The 19,177-nt window shown below is 48.1% G+C and overlaps 1 protein-coding gene across 1 annotated transcript in view; it reads right to left on the bottom strand.

Annotated features, from left to right (window-relative positions):
• Arhgef4 (Rho guanine nucleotide exchange factor 4) overlaps positions 1-19,177 on the bottom strand; it is a 91,747-nt gene that overhangs the window by 11,468 nt on the left and 61,102 nt on the right. Inside the window, exon 4 of the mRNA XM_032900910.1 lies at positions 8,271-8,407. Coding sequence (XP_032756801.1) covers positions 8,271-8,407 — 137 coding nt within the window. The remainder of the gene's footprint in view (positions 1-8,270; positions 8,408-19,177) is intronic.

Here is a 19,177-nt window from a genome sequence, read left to right as displayed (position 1 = left end):
AATACTTGATTTCCATTTGATGTCCCTGTTCAGGGAAGCTTAGAAGATGTGGATTTGTTAGGGGAAGTATGTCCCTCAAGGTAGGCTTTGAGAGAGTTTCCTGTCTACAGTTTGAGATGAGAGCTCCTAGCTGTTCTTGCTACCATGTCTGTCACCTACTGCCATGATGGACTCAGCCTCTGGAACCATAAGTCCAAACAGACTTCTATAAGTTGCCTTAGTCATAGTGTTCTATCACAGCAATGGAAAACTAATACAGGGGGACATTAGACATTAGAAGACATCTAAATACCACTGGCACTTCATCCCGAACTTTCCTCTAAGAATGGGGATCTGCTCTCTAATGAAGTAAGGCTGGAAATCTATGACTCATGTTTTATGGTGTGCTGTGGTTTCCACAGTGACTAGTCACCCAGGAGTGAAGGTACCCTCTGCATCCTCAGGCCCCTGAGCACAGCCAGCTGAAGCACCAATGGGGTCTGTGTCACTGAAATAAAACATTCCATTCTTGAAGGAAGTTCTTTGAGATCAGAAAATAAACAAAACTTAGAAGACTCAGTAAGTGCACAACTCACAGTTCTCAAAAAGTTCCTGAAACATACAGGATTCACAAGGCTCCTCCCCAGGGTTATATAAGGAATAACAATTACTGAGAAGAGGACTCTAACTAGTTGGGCTGCCAAAAGTCCTGCAGAGAGCTTGAGGGATGCATCCGGGGAGTCATCACACATGTTGTGCCTTTTAGTCATGGGCAGTCTTTTGAGCCAACTATGCTCCTATGTGTAACCCCAGTAAACTCACTGATCACTATGCTAGACTAGGGCTTCATTGTTTTGTTCTCAGTACTTCATTTGAGGGGAATATATGTTTGGTTGCCTCAGATCCAGGGTAAGGTCACATAGCCACACTCTGCTCACTGGTATGCCAGACCCAGAGAGGCCCAGCTGTGGGCATAAGCTTCACCTCATGATAGGAACAGATTCATCAGGAGCACGAAATAGGACAAAAGGACCTTGCCTTTGGGCCAGGTTGAAAATACCACCCTGCCCAGGGACTCCTAGCTCTTTGAACCCCAAGAGCTCAGTGTATGACTGGGACAACAGCAACAGCTCTTCTCTGTGGGTTGCATGAACCCAAACAATGAAAAAACAAAAAAAGCTTGACTGTAAAGGCTCAGGCCCTCCAAAGGAGTGGTCTCTAGAGTGGTGTGTCAAGGTGGCAAGACTGACAGGAAAGCCAAAGGGAGACTCGGATGTCTGAGGTGGGTGAGGCTGGGTCCCAAGTTCTGTAGTTTACTAGAAATGAGAGGAGCTGCTTTACAAGTATGGCCATCATCTGGAACCAGAGGACAGCTGACTCCATAGTGGGCTAGCCTTGGGTCCTGCAGTACCCTCACATGTCCCACAAAGTGCCAGGGGGAGAGGTGTGGAGCACCTTGGGAGACCCAGTATTCTGGGACAACTCCATGTCCCACTGCTGTGCAGATCTTATCATTGACAGCCCTCTTGTTTACATTTTGAGTTCCGAGGACCATGCCCATGGCTTTCCTCAAGTGTCGGTCTTCTGCCCTCTTGGCTTGGGCGTTGGACAACAGGACCCAGAAGCTGTGTGTACTCATCATCCACTCTAGAGTTTAAGGATCCCAGCAGTTGTGTGTGCTTGTCACAAAGGGAAACTTGGCACCCCAATATTCTCATCTGTGTGGGGAGCAGCAGGAACCCAGGAGGAATCTTCAGCCATGGCCTGCCTGGCCCAGAGGATATGGTGGCCGTGGCCAGGTGAAAAGGTGTTTGCACCTTAGGTCTCCCACCTACCTCTCCCTAGATCCTTGCACATACCAACAGAACTGAAGCCTAGGAGATACGGCCAGGCTGGGTGATAAGGGAGGGATATTTAAAGACTCACAGACAAACACCTTTTACTTTTGCCAGTCAAGGAAAAAATTCCCATTCTGAGGATGGACTCTGGCCAGGTAGCAGGCATTACAGCCAATGGCTGGGCAGGGTAGGAAGCACAAGCATGCCCAGGTCTAAGCCATGGGCATCTGGAGAAGGCTCTAAGCAGGACAATGCTGTAGGAGAGAGATGCTTGCAGGAACCGAGGACAATTAACTGCCTCATTTGCTGATTCATCCTGCAGCAGTTGGGCAGTCCCAAGGCACTGGGAACAAGTATGTGCAAGGAATACAGAAAGAACAAGACCCTATGCCACACCTCCTCATGGTCCTCAGGGTGCCCAGAAAGACAGGCATCACACACCCAGCCCACTCTTGCACAGTCAGCTCTCTGCAGGAAGGACTGTGCCTTCCACACATCTACATGCTACGGTGGGCACAATGCCTGACATACAGCAAGTGCACAGACCATGTGTGACACATATATTCAACATACACGGACCTTTACTATACCAGCAATGCACACATGTGTGAGTACACTCAGCAGCCACTCCTCCAGGACCCCACAATGCAGACTGCTCCTCTGGTCCATATTATCTATTACTCTCATGACTGGAGGGTTCAGATTCCCCTTCTGCTAAAATCTGGAGAAGCCCGGGGGCTGTAGACATGGCTCAGTAGTTATATATGCTTCCTGACCAAGGACCAAGTTAGGTTGCTAACATCTGCCTTTAGTGCCTTATAACCACCTCTAGCTGCCATTCCAGGAGCTCTGATGTTGTCATCAGGCCTTTGCGGGCACCTGCCCTCATGTGTATGCACCCTCACACAGACATGAACACATCGTTAAAATTCCTCTTTAAAGTCTTAAAAGCAGAGGCTGGAGAGATGGCTTAGTGGTTGAGAGCACTGACTGCTCTTCCAGAGGTTCTGAGTTCAATTCCCAGCAACCACATGGTGGCTCACAACCCTCTGTAATGGGATCCGATGCCCTCTTCTGGTGTGTCTAAAGACAGTGTACAGTGGACTCACATACATAGAATGAATACATCTTAACAAAAAGAAGTCGGCAAGTCCTTTTCCTCCCTTTGTGGTGGCTTGAATGTGAATCTAGAACGTTTACAACCTAGAACAAGACACAAGTGAATGAGTGACGGTCGGGTAGTCTAAGCGTCACTGAGAATGACACCTCCTGCTCCAATAATCTCCAGGGATAAAGTTCATGTGACTTCCCAGCAGAGCTTCCTACTGAGCCAGTACAGGCAGACAGTGCCCAGTGGGTGGGAAGAGGCTCCTGAGGAAGGCGAAATAGTTAGCCTATTGTCAGCAATCACCTATGTGCTTAATGAACTTCTGACAAGAGTCTACTTGAGTGATGCCTTCTGCAAGGCCAGAAAGCACTCAATCTTTCCTGACTCTCCAGTTAAAGTCAGAGCCCAGAGAAGCCACCCAGACCCACTATCAGATAGGCTGACTAGCCTCAACTCTGTCCCAGGAATCTAGGAGACACGCTTCATGCCTGGCCTGCCCTTCCTCCTGTCCCATTTAGAGAGCCACTTTTTACCTCTGTATGTTAAGATCTAGAGGTACCGTTGACTCCACTGAGGCCAGCCCAGTGGAGGGTGGACATGGATGAGGAGGCTTCCTCTTCCCTGCACAGCCCATAGAATCACGAGAAAGAGGATCCTCTCATGATGGCTGTCCCCAGAAAGACCCTGAGCCAACAAAGACGTCACTGAGGACCACAATCGGTGCTCACAGAACTCCTCAGGATGCTGCGTGTACTATCCTCAAAGGTCTTTTGCCTGTGGATGCCATCTAGGCTGGCTCGGAGGGCCCTCTGCACGTGCATGACGCCTACACTGCCTCGCTGGATGTGTCTCTCGGGAACTTCCTGCTTCTCGCCTGGCAGCCCTGGCTCTGGGGTTTCCTTAGCCACAGGATCTGTGCACGAAGTCCTTGCCTAGAACTGCAGGAATCAACACCCTCAAGATGTGCCCTGGGAAGGAAATGGGTAGCTACAGGACACAAGAATTCTAGCCATGCAGCATGTTGGCACAGTCAAGGAGCCTCCCCACGGAGGCCCCTGAGACATGGCCTTGTCTGGGTCTTTCACTATGGCCTTAATTATTGCGGTTTACTCAGAACTGGCTACAGCAGGTTATGGCTATGTTTCCGGTCTATCCTCATGCAGTTTCCTGGTCATCCTGCATATCCGAGTGAAGGAAATCAGTGTTCAGTTGTTCACGCCATGCTCTCCGTCCTGACTCTGAGCCCAAGGTGAGGAAGACTGTCTAGTTCTCTGAAGGGAAGCGTGACCATCATATCTCTGGATTCTGCTCACGAAGATGCGAATGTCCCATCAGAAGAGTTCACGAGGGTCCGTTAGAAAGACTGGGGGGATGGGGCTGGAGAGATGGCTCAGTGGTTAAGAGCACTGACTGCTCTTCCAGAGGTCCTGAGTTCAAATCCCAGCAACCACATGGTGGCTCACAACCATCTGTAATGGGATCTGATGCCCTCTTCTGGTGTGTCTGAAGACAGCTACATGTATATAACAAATAAATAAATCTAAAAAAAAAAAAAAAGAAAGACTGGGGGCTGGGAAGAGGCTTTTATGGCATTGCCTGTGCTTAGCATTCCCAAGGCCATGCATTTTATCCCCCTAGATCCCTTCCCCACACATAAACACAGACTTACTTCTTTAATTAGAAATTTTAAGTCATTTGCATGCCCTTTTTCTGCATCTCACAGATTTTTGCATTAGGTGTTGTTGCAGTAAAATTATAATAAAACTTTCTTTTACCCTGCACTAGGTCCAGCACTGTGGTGCCCCATGACATCTGGTAGACATCTTCATCTCAGTCAGCAAAGCCTCTCACCCACATTGCTCCATCCCATATCACACTGCCAATGGCTACTCTCTGAGCCTGGCAGCAATCTCTCTACCCATCCAGTTCCCAAGGCAGGTTCCCACCATGCCAGACACACACATCCCAATTTCATGGAAGGCCCAGTGTATCCAGCCACCACACACTCTCTTGAACTCAATGAAATCGCCACATGAAAGAACACACAACACAATAACCTCTGATCTGATTGATAAGATCTAATTGCCCACCTAGACATACAAAGCCCTGTCCACATCCATCCCTAAGAACACTCATAACAACCTGTAAATGTGCAGAGAGGAATCTTAACATCCGCCTTCATATTCTCTCGGCTGCTCTTCTCTCCCTGCTCCAGTCTTACTAAAACTTCTCCTGCCCATCCTGCCTTCTCGTCCAATGACAGGCCTTGTTCTATCTTGTACCTACCTTCACCTGCATAATGACATTATCCTACAAGGCATAATTCGTGTGTGTGTGTGTGTGTGTGTGTGTGTGTGTGTGTGTGTACAGGTTAGAGGACAATGTCCCATGTGTTTAAGAGCTATCCTTTTTTTTTTTTTTTTAAATAAAGGCTCTCACTGGCCTGGAGCTTGCCTAGTAGGCTAGGCTGAGTAGCCAGTGAGTCTCAGGTAGGTTCCTGTCTCTACGGCCCCAGCACTGAGCTCTGACTGCTCTGCCCAGGCCTTTCACAAGGGTTCCATGTATCAAACGCAGGGCCTCGTGTTTGTAGGAGAAACACGTGACCAACTGGATCATCTCTTGGGCTCTGCATCGAGCGTTGGTGAATGGCTTTTTCAAATCATTATTAGAGAACCCGGGTACGGCTGCATGGTATAGGGGTGCCTCATGTGGGCAAGACCAGGGAGGGCTTCAAACAAAAAAAAATAATATAGGATTAAAAGCTGAAGTGGTTTAAATGTGAAATCCACCCCCATCCCCAATAAGCTTGTATCCTTGGCCGCTGACAATTATTTAGGAAGGTTTTAGGAGCCTCAGGGTGAGAGACATGGTTTTCAGAGGTCGGTAATTAGGGGTGGACTTTCAAGAGATTAGCCAGGCCCTGTGTCCAACCCAGGCCTGTTTTCCCTGGTTGGTGTCATGAGGGAAGCTGCTACTCTGTCAGGATGAGCTCCCTCCAGCCGCCATACTGCACACCCCACCGTGGACTTTATCTTCTGACTCCACAGCACGAATAAGCCCTTCCTCTGTTCAAGGCCACGACAATGAAAGAGTATTACAGAAAATAAATTACTCTCTAGATCTGGGCCTCTGAGAAGAGTCCCACCTGCCAGGAGCCGCACGCACTACTTAGTTTTAGGTATAAAGAAGGCACCACACTCAACACTGCTATCAGAGAGGTCTAAGCCAGGAGAGGAAGATGGAGAGGGTTAGGGGATGTGAGAAAAGAGGTGGACCCCTTTCCCAGGAATCTGCTTGAAAAGTCCCATCAGCAGGGAAGCAACATGCCCATCACAATTAACCACCAACTGCAGCCTGGCTCCCTTCTCAGCTGCAATTTTCCAGGAATCTCACCAGACGCTGCATTTACAGAGAAAGGACGTGTTCGTTCCTAATGCCATGTGCAACCCTAGCGGCTCCTGATTTCACTTTATCGGGGTTATAATTCCATCAGCAGATCTCCAGAGCTACTAAACCCACTTATCAAAAAAGGGAGAAAGGGAAGAGGCAAAAAGGTTTCTTAAGAGATAATTCAAGGGCTGGAGACATGGCTCAGAGGTTAAGAGCACTGACTGCTCTTCCAGAGGTCTTGAGTTCAATTCCCAGCAACCAGATGGTGACTCACAACCATCTTTAATGAGATCTGATGCCCCCTTCTGGGCATCTTTTCTTCATTGGAGCCAGTTGGGCCTGAGTCAAGGTCCCTAAAATGATTAGAGGAACCCCTCAGGCTGCTGAGGATAACAGTGGAACTGTGTCTTTGTCCCCTTCCCATTGACAGGGCTGCTTGTCATCCCCTCACAGATACCACAGCCAATAGAGCATCATCTCCTGTTGAAAACTCTTCAGTCCCATAGCAAGACCTTTGTTCCGTTGCAGCAGGAACGAGGACACAGACTCTCGCACTGACCCAGGACAAGCTTACTATTACGTTCCACCATCTCCCCAGTGAGAAACAGGAGTACATGTGACAGAGTTAAAGCTTCACAGATTCTGTCTTAAGAAACGCTAGTTAGTTGCTGGCTACAGGGGGAGGGAGAGCAGGATAGGAAGAATAATAGCCTCTAGATCATTGTAGCACAGTGGGATGGCCCTGGTGCATTCAATTAAGAATTGCTCAAAAGGCCCGACTAGACAGTGCAGTGCAAACATGAGGACCTGAGTTCGAAACCCCAGCGCCCATGTAAAAAGCCAGACATGGTGCCCCGTGGTGGTGGCACATGACTTTAATCTCAGTCTTCAGGAGACAGAGGCAGGAGAATCTGAGTTTGAGAAGCCAGCCTGGCCTACAGAGTGAGTTCCAGAACAGCCAGGGCCACACAGAGAAATTCTATCTTGAAAAACCAATAAGGAAGGAAGGAAAGAAGGAAGGAGGGAGGGAGAGAGGGAGGGAGGGAGGGAGGGAGGAGGGAGGGAGGAGGAGGGAAGGACAGACGGAAGAAATGCAAACCAGCCAGCCGTGGTGGTCTGTACATATAATCCCAGCACTGGCAGAGACAGATCCCTGGGGATAGCTGTCCAGTCAGCCTAGCCTTCTTGAATACCTCCAGGCCACTGAGAAACCTTGTCTCAAAAAACCAACGGACACACAGTGACTGAGGAACAACGGCTGAGGCTACAATCTGGCCTCCACACGCATGAGCACATATGGTCCTCTGTACAATATGGGTGAGGTTCTGAATGTTTCCAACATAAAAAAGTCATAAATTTCTGAGGTAATGGGTATGGCCATTACCACGATCTGATCATTACATACTGTATAAATTTAGTGAAATGTCATATAGTAAATAAAGTATACACATCATGTGTCAATTAAAAATTATAAGAGGCTGTAACGGAAATCGGTTCTGCCCAGATGGAGTCTCTCCCTAATTTTGTCTGCTTAGCCAGGAAATAGCAAAACCTATAAGTGGCCCACGGTTGCCAGGGCAACGGCAACTACTCTGAGAGAATGTCCACAGAAGAGAAAACAGCTCATCCATTTTCCCTTGCTTCGTGCAGTCTACCCAGAATTTGTCACTTGAAATGAAGTAACAGGCGAGCCCTGGTCTCCTCAGCCAAGCATCTCTCTTCATTAGGACCACAGCCTGGCACTGCCCCTGCTCCTGGACCCACCCAGGAAAGTTCTGCCTTAAACACACGGTGCTATATAAATGCCTTGCTATGGGGTAACAGCCACAGGATGAAGGGTCCTGTGAGCAGCCCAGCTACGCCATGTGCTTTGAACACGACTGCACCTCTGGTTCGTGTGAGCCTGCCGTGCACTCGTGGCCCTCCCTCCACTGGCTGAGCCTCCTCCACACTACCTCATTGATGGCCAGTTGCTCTCCACCTCCTCTAGGGTGGCTGTAGTGGTGGCCTGAGTTGTGAAGGTCTTCATAGAGGTCCTCCTCACTGCCTGTTTCCTCTGCACACACAGCGTCCAGGGTTCCATCGGGCATCCCTGGAAGGAGACAGAGCAGCAGGCACAGAAGGTCAGCTTGGAAGGGGGAGGCGGAGCTGGGCGTGAGGCAAAGGAACTGGGCGATTATAGAAGCAGCATGACTTTCGGGAGAGGAGGAGGAGGTCAGGGGCTATTTAGTCAAGCCATCCTTGCCTAGTGGATGGGACGCTCCAGTCACTGACCTCACTATTGCAAGTCACCCAGCCGGGGGCCAAAACAACCTAACAAACAAGGAGACCCCAGGGCTGGCTGGGGCATATCATCTGAGAAGTCTCTAGCCAAGCTCAGCTAAAAGCCATTTCCCGATGTGTATAAAGGGTTGGAAAAGACCTAAGAAGAAAGGTTAATCTTCGGGCGAGCCTTTGAAATAGCTTATCCGGTTAAGGTGCTTGCTACCCGTCCTGATAACTCAAGTTCAATCCCCGGGATGCATATGGTAAAAGAAGAAAATAAATCCTCTGACCTCTACAGGTATGCCATGGGTAATGAACCTGTGTGTGTGTGTGTGTGTGTGTGTGTGTGTGTGTACGCGCGTGTGCGTGCACATACACAGTATATGACTTTTGAGATTATAATTTAATTACATTGCTCTCTTCCTTTGTCTCTCTCCAACATCTCCCATATATCCTCCCTGCTTTCCTTCAAATTCATGACTCTTTTTACTAATTGTTATTGCATACACAGATTACATATATTTATATCTATCTATCTGTCTACCTATCTATCTATTAATCACTAAGTAAAACCTGTGGAGTTCAGATGAGGTTACTTGTGTGTATGTCTGCAGAGCTGACTGGAACTGGACAACCAGTCTGTATTCTTTTCCCTGGGGAAGATCACCTCGCCCACTCCCCGCTTTCCTCGGTTGGTTGCCTGCCATTTGTTTTAAGGTTGAGGCTCACAGTTCTCTCTGTGCAGTTTGTGTGTCTATTGGTGCCGTCCTCGTCGTCTAGTTCATGCTTAGGCAGCCATGTTGGTGAGACTTTATGGGTGTAGCTTCTGATGTTACTAGGAAACACAGTCTCACAGCAAATTCCCCGATCCTCTGCCCCTTAGAGTCTTTCTGTCCCCTCTTTTGCAATGTTCCCTCCGCCTTGGGTGCAGGAGCAATTGGGACTCTGTATTTTCATTGCTTGTGATTCTACCTATTGATTTCTATTCTGCGCATTTGCTGGACTTGGTTAAGAGCTCGCACTTGGTTCCCAGCATCCATGCTTAGCAGCTCACAATGACCTGGACAAATACCAGTTTGAGGAGGCTCTACCGCCCTCTTCTGGCCTCCGTGGACACTGCACTGAAGTTCACATACAATTAAAGTCCCCACAATTTAAAAGAAATAAAGGATCTAAAACATCACTGATCGTCAGAGAGATGTGTGTCGAATCACAACGATCTCTCCCACATCTCGTCCTTAGAGGGTTGTTCTAAAAGCAACAGTGACAATAAGAGAGTGAAAACCGGTTGAGTATGATGTGGAACCGGAATGGTTCAGTGCTTTAGAAAATAATACACAGGTGCCAAGGAGATAATATCGGGAACTAGGGTGCCTCCTGTTCACGTGGACCCAAGTTCGAACCTTAGGAAAATAAAGGAAACCAGGTATGGAAGCACAGGCTTGGAGAATTAACAGCTGTGGGAAAACCCAAGACAAGTGTGGGAGGAGTCTAAAGGGGCGTGGCCGAAGAGTTTTCAGTATTTGTTTTCTTCCACTGTCCTTGCCTGTGGCAGAGGAGTTAATTATCCTGTTGCAGCCGCTGATGACTCCTTTGCTGATTCAGAACCAGCTTTGCCTGTGCCTCTCCAAGAACCCTCCAGGTTTCTGTGCCAGACTGAAACTGTTGGAAGCACTTCCCCTCCGGGGCCGAGAAACTACCGGGTCCTTCAACTCTCCAATGTGAGACAGCTGTGTCGCTAAACTGGCCATACTGTACACGCTGATTGAATGGATTCTTTATGGTCATCCTCTCCATTCTGTTTCTCTAGAAAACGCCGACTTACACACCTCCTAGGTATATGCCCTCAAGACATGGAATCAGGCTCTGATGGACACTTGTATACCAAAGCCTATGACAGCATTATTCCCGATAACCCTAAAGGGGAAATGACTCAGCTTCACACTGCAGCGGGCTAGGCACATACACAGTGCAGTTCTGTGCAGCCTGAAGAAGAAACGAACTTTCAGACACTGCGGTGAGTGAGATCAGTAACGCACAAAGGAACCCATACTGGATGATTTCACTTCACGTGGTATCTAGATGGGCAAACTCTTCACAGCTCAAAACAAAGAGGAGGCTACCAGGGAGTCAGGGATGGGAAAATAGGGAAGTGTTGCTTAGTGACCACTGAGAGAGGGGCGTGCGTGCGTGCGTGCGTGCGTGCGTGCGTGCGTGCGTGCGTGCGTGCGTGCGTGCTGGAGTCCTCAGAGCCCAGGAGCATCAGATCCTCCAGAGCTGGAGCTACAGGTGGCTGTGAACTGCTCGATGGAATTCAGCTCCTCTGCGTGAGTAGCAAGCGCTCTTAACTCTGGCGGCGTCTCTGGGGCTCCGGCTTCACTTCTGAAGAGATGAGAATGTTTTGGAGATATAGAATAGCGGGTTCTGAAACCCTGAAAATCATCACACTGAACTGAACTGAACACAGTCAAATGCCACCTTGCCTCAACTACACTACCCACGACCTCTGTTCCTGTTGAACCTGCCTGCTTGGTGCCACAATGCCATGTGTGAAGAACCTGGGGAACTGAGTCTCAGCCTTGTAACCTGGGGCTGTAATGTCCCAACTACTTCATAAAGTGACTCCAAGGACTGGAGCAACCACCTGGTTGGTGAGATTCCTACTACACACGCATGAGACCCCAAGTTTGATTCCCAGCACCCTCATGAAAAGCTAGGCAAGAAAAAAAATCAAAGCAGCAAGGGGAGGAGGGAGCCAAAGGAGGGAAGGAAAGAAGGAGGGAGGGAGGGAAGGAAGGAAGCAAGACTTTTGATACCTGGGAATCTTGGGTTAAACAGATTCGGCATGCCAAGCATTAGAAAAAGTTTTGCTCTCTGCTGCAGACTTTGTTGTGACTATGATTTCCCCGCCCTGAATGGCAAGTGCCAGCCTGCAGCATAGTATACCAGAGCCCATGCTTGTGACCCACAGTGAAGTCCGTAGCCTCCCAAATTACAGGCTTTAGCAAACAATATGGTTCTCGGTGACAGCAAACCAGGCCCTGAGACGACATGATGAACATTTCCATTAGTTCAGCCCCATGGCCTGCAGTGTCTCAAAGCACCTTAATTATTTGAATGATAGAGTTTTATGCGTGTGTGTGTGTGTGTGTGTGTGTGTGTGTGTGTGTGTGTGGTGTGCCTGAGGAGAACTTTGGCTGTCATCTTCAGGAATGCTGTCCATTTCCTTTCAAGACAGTCTCACACGGGCCTGAAGCTAAGTATGCTAGGCTAGCTGGCCAGTGGGCCCCTGGGATCGCGACCATCTCTACCTCCTCAGTACCACACACAGCCTTGTTAATGTGGGTGCTGGAGATCTTCATGCTTGCTCTCTCGCCTGCTTCTGTTTGATTTTTCCTAAACTCCATAGATACTTTGGTCCTGTTACCCCTTCACAGGGTACCCACAGTCAAACATGTGTGCACATTCTGTCTCTCAGCCTGCTTCTCTCCTTTCGTATCTCTTCTTTTTCCTGAGGTTCCAATGTAAAACTTGCCTGTCCGAGTCTGGATTACTTCCTGTCATAATGCTCTACAGTTCTACTTATTTTTATGTAAATGCCATGATTTCATTGTCCTTAACAGCTGGGTCTCCCTAAATGGGCCACACTGGCCTTGAACTCCCAACTGCTCCCTTAGCCTTCTTAGTCCCAGCACTACAGGGGCTGGGAGTTTGGCCACCTCTGGACCCTCTTGGGCAGAGTCATACAATCAGGAAACTTCCTAACAGCTCCCTACTGTCCTCTTTCTTTTCCTTCCTTTATACCTTTGCTTTTGCTTCCTTCCCTCCCTCCCTCCCTCCCTCCCTCCTCTTTCCTTCCCTCCTTCCTCCCTCCCCCATTGCTGCTTTAAAAGTGTCTTCCCTCCCTCTCCCTCTCCCCCACTCTTACATAAGAGAGAAACACGCCATCTTTGTCGAGTTCCAGGAGTTACCCTTGACTCCCTTTATCCTCTCAGAGTTCACATCCGCACCAATGAGCAAGTCTGTCAGCCCTCCCTTTAGTTTATTACCCAGAACCTACCTTGTTTTCTCCTCCTCCTGCCACCCTCTAAAGTAGGCCATGCCCCTGTCTAATGCAAAACTGAAAGCCTTCTAGTGGATGTCCTCATTGCACTTCTGTTCCCCTCTGCACACAGGCAGAATGTCTGTAATACGCAACTGGACCATGCCGTCTGAAGGGTCCGTTCATTTGAGAGGTCAAGCGTCTCCCAGGGCAGCCTGTGTTGGTAGGACGAGAGCCCAATGCACCCTCTTCGCCCACTGCATCTGTTTCCCCACCTCTGACTCCAGAGCTTCTGACCATGCTGAGTTAATTAATGTTGACAGAAGCCACAGCAACGGTGACTGTGCATACTATGCTTGCAATGGGGCTGGAGATACCACAGTTGTTAAGGGTGCTTGGGTAGCATACATGAAGCCTTGGGTTTGGTGTCTAGCATCGCATAACCTGGGCATAGTGGCACATGCCTGCGACTCCAGCACTCAGGAAGCAGAGGCAAGGAAGGTCAGAAGTTCAAAGTCATCCTTGGTCCTACAGTGAGTTTGGGCCAGCTTACTCTATTCCTGTTTCAGGAACAACAACAACAACAACAACACCCAGTATCTAATGTTCTCCCAAGGACGGTATTGAGGAATGTGCTTGTGGTTGGGATTCAGGGAATGCAAGCTCTGAGATATTGCCAGAAACATCCATGGTTTCCATAAACTGCATCCTTCTCTGCTGCCTCCCCCCTCACCCAACCCCTTTCCTTATTGGGTTTGACGTTGTCTCTTCAGTGGCCACATCGTCCAAGACAAATAAAGCGATTTGCTCATGGCCATTTTTGCCTCCTTGTCAAAACCGTTCTCATCAGTTTCCTGGACATGGCGTTAACAGTGATGAGACTCAGACACTTCTCCTGCCCAAACTGGGCTTGGCCAGCATGGCGGGCCAGCAAGCTTCAGAGTGTGGAAGTACCAAGACTATCTTCTCCACACTTAGGGGAAAAAACTGAAGGAACGTTTTCATGGACTCCTCTGCCATGAGATTTTTGTTTGACTTCATTTTAGATAAAGAAATTCTGGAGCTGGAATTCCTTCACTGGACCATAGGGGAAGGAGCAGGAGATTGCTACACACCTGGGTCCTAGCTTCAGGTCCATGTGTATCCAACACGCACAAACATCTATTATTCTACAAGTCTCTCCATATCTTGTGTGACTGTGTGCGTGTGCAGAGTATGTACAACTTCATGTGTGCACACACATGCACGTGGAAGCCAGAGGACAGACATTGCTGGGTATCTTCCCAATCATTCTCCATCTCATCTTTGAGGCAGAGTCTCCCACCAACCCTGGAGTAAAGAGAAGTGGCCAACAAGTCCCAGGGATGCCCTAGTTTCTTATGCCCCAGTGGCTTTTGGTTCTGGGAACTGGATTAAGGTCCTCTACCATTTCAAAAATAAATAAGTATCTTAAAGAAACGTAACAGAATCCAGATGTTTTAATGTCTATCATTCAGTGAGTAAGACATAGTCCCAATGTACTGGCCACAGGAAGAACAGGAAAAGAAGATGGTTAGGAAGAAGACCAATTATCAGAGCAGCACTTGAGGAGTGCAGACGTCAGAAACAGAATTGCTGAGCATGGTGGTGCACACCTGTAATACCAACATCGGGGAAGCTGTGGGCAGCCTTAGGCTACGTGGTGAAATAGTGTTTTGTCCCAACTAAGCAGAAACAAAGGGCTGGGGAGATGGCTCATCTGTAAAATGCTTGCTGTTCAATAACGAAGATCCAAGTTTGGATTCCTAGCACCCATGCACAAAGGCAGAAATGTCAGGATATGCCTGAAATCCCAGTCCTGTGGAGGGAGAAACAAGTGGGTCCTCAGAGCCTTCTGGCCAGCAGGACTAGTCACAGCAGTCAGCTCTGGGTTTGACTGGTAGATCCTGCCTCAGAGAATGATAGGGGAGTTATAAGTATGATTCCTGACTCCAACCCTGGGCTTCCACATGCATGTGTGCACAGGCCCATATATACCCATGTATATTCCTGAATTAGGTCAACATGCATACACACACATGTACATGGCACCCACATGAACATGGAAAAAGAAAAATGAGATGGAGAGAAGCAGAGGAAGACATCCATTGTCGATTTCTGGCGTTCATACATGTACACACATGCACTCGTAGGTACACATGAACACACGCATACATGTACATCATACACAAACTACCACACACACACACACACACATACACACATACCTGCATCCCCTCACACATACACACAAAACAAAACCCAGCAGTGCTCAAAAGAAAAAAAAAAAAGCAACCTTCCGGAACACAAAGGAAGAAGAAATGGCAAGGAAACGAAAATCCCAGAGCAGGGAAATCCAGTTTCTGTAATAAAAAGGCTCACAGTATGAGCTCAACAGCAGAGAAATAAGATGAGAAGGAATCAGAGGTGGCCTGGCCCTGAGTGTGTGTGCTAACTCTGTAGGATAACAGTCCCTTGCTCCCATGGCTCTGACGAGGATCTATGTTTGGTCATTGGAAACTGGGGGGGGGGTGTTAAAGGCCAATTTCAGTAAAAATTGCTTGTGAGGGCCTCCTGGACAAACTTGCCAAACACCACTGCCCAGCCCCCGTTCTGTTCTCCCTCACTAAGCCCATTAATTGCATGGCTGCCTGCTTCTAAGAGACTGATGTGAAAGTCATCGGCTGTTGGACATACAACTGTGCTCTGTACTGCATGTGCAGGCTGGGCTGTCATAGAAGGCCTGCCCACCAATGTTTCTACCTTAGCATTGATGTAGCACCTGCTGTTACACAGCAGCTAAGTCCAGGCAGACTGCTCAGAGGTCAGAGGAGGTGATCCTAGTGATCTTAACGCTGGTGTCTCTGGAGAGACAGTGCCAGTGTGACCTCAGAGGCTGATGGGTCAGTGTTCTTTCTACCCAGCCAATGATTCTGACAGTCACTGCTAGACGGTTTTATCCTCCTGCCCTGCAGCAATTCAGCCGAATGCCAAGTCCCATCAATGAGTGTGCATTGAGCATCCTGGCCAGGACTCTGCTTAGCGCTGCAGAAATGATGAGAGGTGGCTGGGGAGAGGGTTCAGTCAGCAAAGAGGCTGCTGTGTAAGCAGGAGGAGCTGATTCTGGGTTCCAGCATCAACCCAAAAGTTAGGCACCCATCCGTAACCCCAGGTGCTGGAGAAGTAGAGACAGGAGGATCCCCAGCTCTTGCTAGTTGGCTAATCTTGCAAAATGGTGGACTCCAGGTTCAGTGAGAAGCATCGCTTCAAAAATAAGTATAAAATAAGTCACAAGCAAGGGCTCCCAGACTCAAGAGCAAAGAGAAGCCAGTATTCAGAGATCGCAATGGGCCAGGAATTTCCCTGTGTGTCACTTGCTATAAAACTGAGGACCAGAATACACACATGAGACAGTATGACCTTGACCTTTGGGTACACGGTGCTGAGTCTGACCGTCCATCACTCCTTGCCCTCCTTGTCATCTGCAGCTGATGCTCGAGGTGGTACCAAATGCTCATTGGCAAGGCTTCACTCATCAGCACCGTTCACTAGAACCCCTGCGTCACTGTGATGCTGCAGGATGGCTGAAAGGAAGGATATTGGCTTGCTGCAACTTGGGTCCCCGGTCCCTAGACTAATGTCTTACACAGAAGCAGGGTGTAAAACTATCTATTTAGCAAACGTAGTAATTAATTAGACGCCCTGTTTATCCATTTAGAGTTCCACAGAGCAGGGGATGGTAGTATACACATATTACTCCGGGGGCCCAGCCTGGATGACACAGGAAGATTATATTAACAAAATCAACAAACAGAATTCCCCAGTGCATCGCGGCAAAGGCCAACACCATGGAGAGCTCCCACAGCCTAAGTGACAAAAATCCAGGAGTGAGGAGGTGCAAACAAGATGACTTTACTGGTGTAACCTGAGCTTTACACGCAGTGCAGTGCCCCAAAGTCTTTTTTTTTTTTTTTTTTTTCCGGAGCTGGGGGCCGAACCCAGGGCCTTGCGCTTCCTAGGCAAGCGCTCTACCACTGAGCTAAATCCCCCACCCCCCCCTTTTTTTTTTTTTTTTTAACGTACTTTAACCATTCACGTTTTTTTTTTAGACAATGAAGCCTTTTGTGTGTTTGGTATGTAGCTCGCCCACTACTGCATTCCAGCCGTCCAGAAGAGACCCTGACTGATAACAGACACTGAACTGAGTCAACAGAGACTAAGCAGAGAAGTGCAGGAGGAACCACACTCCTATGGAGCCATGGTAGAGACTGGAACAGTAAGCATTCCACTGTCCTGTTTTAGGAGAATAAAATGAACGGAACCCTCCAGTCTTCTAACTTTTGAAAGCTAGTATAAAGCTCTTTGTGGCAGATTAATTCAATACTGCTTCCCAGTCTATAAGAAGGGTATATTACTAAGGGAATCTTTTGAAAAGCAAGCTTACACTGCGGTGTTTTCAAATTAGAGCATTTGCCTTTGTATCAGTCCTTCCTTTGTGTGATTTATAGATCCTAAGGTCTAAGGTATTTCCCTTGAGAGTCACCTGGAATTTCAGCAAATTCAATTCTAAACACAAAAAAGCCTACTCAAAGCGAATTGATGCCCTAAAAGGTGCATTAAACAGCACAGTTCCCAGAAGAGAAAATGTAAACAAATCAAAAATGAAAATGGTGGTTAAAAAAAAAACAACAATCTCCTTAAGGTCTGGGGAGACATCTCGGTGAGTAAGGAGCTTGCTGTGCAGGCATGAGGACCTGAATTTGACCTCCAGCCGTGTCAAGGGTGACAAGGTAGCCCACATCTACAATCCCAGCATTTCTATACAAGATGGGAGGTGGGGAAGGGAAGGTGTGGGCCAGCTAGCCTGCTGAATGCAGTGACCAGTAATAAGGGACCGTATTTCAAACAAGGTAGAAGGTGAGAACCCCCAAGGTTGTTCTCTAACTTCCACACACGCATGTATTTACACACGCACAGGCACACGCACACAAGCACATGCGTGCACACACACACATCTGCACAGACACACATGCATACATACATATATGTATATACTGAGCCAAGAAATTCCAGTTGTCTTTTATACTTTTATCTCCTCCCCCCTCTCATAAACACACACACACACACACACACACACACACACACACACACACACACAATCAAAGCAGACAGTATTAGAAATTCCAAAACCATCTAAATAACAATAGAATTCTTATAAATTGGCCAGAACCAACTAGCAGAAATCTAGGCATTTAGTGCTGGATAAAAGGGCAAAACATGATAGGTGCCCACCATAAGCAGGGCTGCACTGTGCAAGGCGGCGGAAGCAGAGACGAGAACATGACACCTTCCTGCCTGTAATAACAGCAGCCTATAATTTAAGTGCTCACTTCTGGAGGCTTGACACAGTGGAGCATGACCTTAGACTTTGGTAGCTCGTGGCCAGCCTGATGAATTATAGAGCAAGTTCTAGGCCAGGCAGGCTTGCGTATCGAGAACCCATCTTTAAAAACCAAAACAAAAAAACCTGCTTATGAAGAACAGCAAGAAAAAAAGCTGACATCAAACACGTGCTTGAGGGGCTGGAGAGAAGGCTCTGGTTAAGAGCACTGACTGCTCCTCCAGAGATCCAGAGTTCAATTCCTACAGCTACCTGGTGGCTCACAGTGATCTAATGCCCTCTCTTCTGCTGTGCCTGAAGGCAGAGGCAGTGTACCCACATATATAAAACAAATAAATCACATTTATAATGTACATTTAAAATATGTGCTCGAGGGCTGTTGACATAGCTCAGTTGGTAGGATGCATGAAGCCCTAGGCTCCATCCCCAACGCTGGGTAACCTGGGTCAGTGGCATGCTCCAGTGATACCAGAACCCAGAGGTAGGGGAAGGAGCATTTGAAGCTCAAGGTCATCCTTCACAAAATGCAATTTTGAGACCAGCCTGGGATACAAGAGACTTTGTCTCAAAATATGCATCTGTGTGCCTGACGTGATGAGGAAGCCATGGAGATTAACAGAACATCAGGGGACAGACTCGGGCAGGGAAGCCAAGTCTGTGTGGCTGGAGTGATAACAATTTTATGAAAATCTTTCTTTACACCAAAGGCTGAACTTATGCTGGGCCTTATAGCTGAGTTATCAATAACACCTCGAGATAATTTAAGACGATGCCTTTAACTTGCTATCTTACTGTTTAAGCTCACCATGCCCTTAAGAGAACAATTTAATGTCTTGGATTTCCCATGCATCCAGCTTTTAGAACCTACATCAGTGCATCACCTTAATCTTAGACTGTGTGTTATTCCACGCCCCGACACAGAGTGCGTGTGCGTTCTGAGAGTCACGTGCTGAAAACAGCTAACAGGCTGGAATCAGTCTCATATGGGTATCACTTGAGAGCATCCGTTTGCAGCACCGTTTGCTTGTCTGAGTGCACAGCTGAGGTCTGTGAAATGGCTTCATGTCTTGTGAAAGCTCTCTTAAGGATTTCTGTAAAGCAGATCTTAGCCCATCTCCCCCATACCATGCTTTCTG

Source organism: Rattus rattus, chromosome 4, assembly GCF_011064425.1.
Source record: "Rattus rattus isolate New Zealand chromosome 4, Rrattus_CSIRO_v1, whole genome shotgun sequence".
NCBI classification, from domain to species: Eukaryota; Metazoa; Chordata; class Mammalia; order Rodentia; family Muridae; genus Rattus; species Rattus rattus.
The sequence above is the reverse complement of the archived record's forward strand: the minus strand, read 5'-3'. Positions and strand labels throughout refer to the sequence as shown.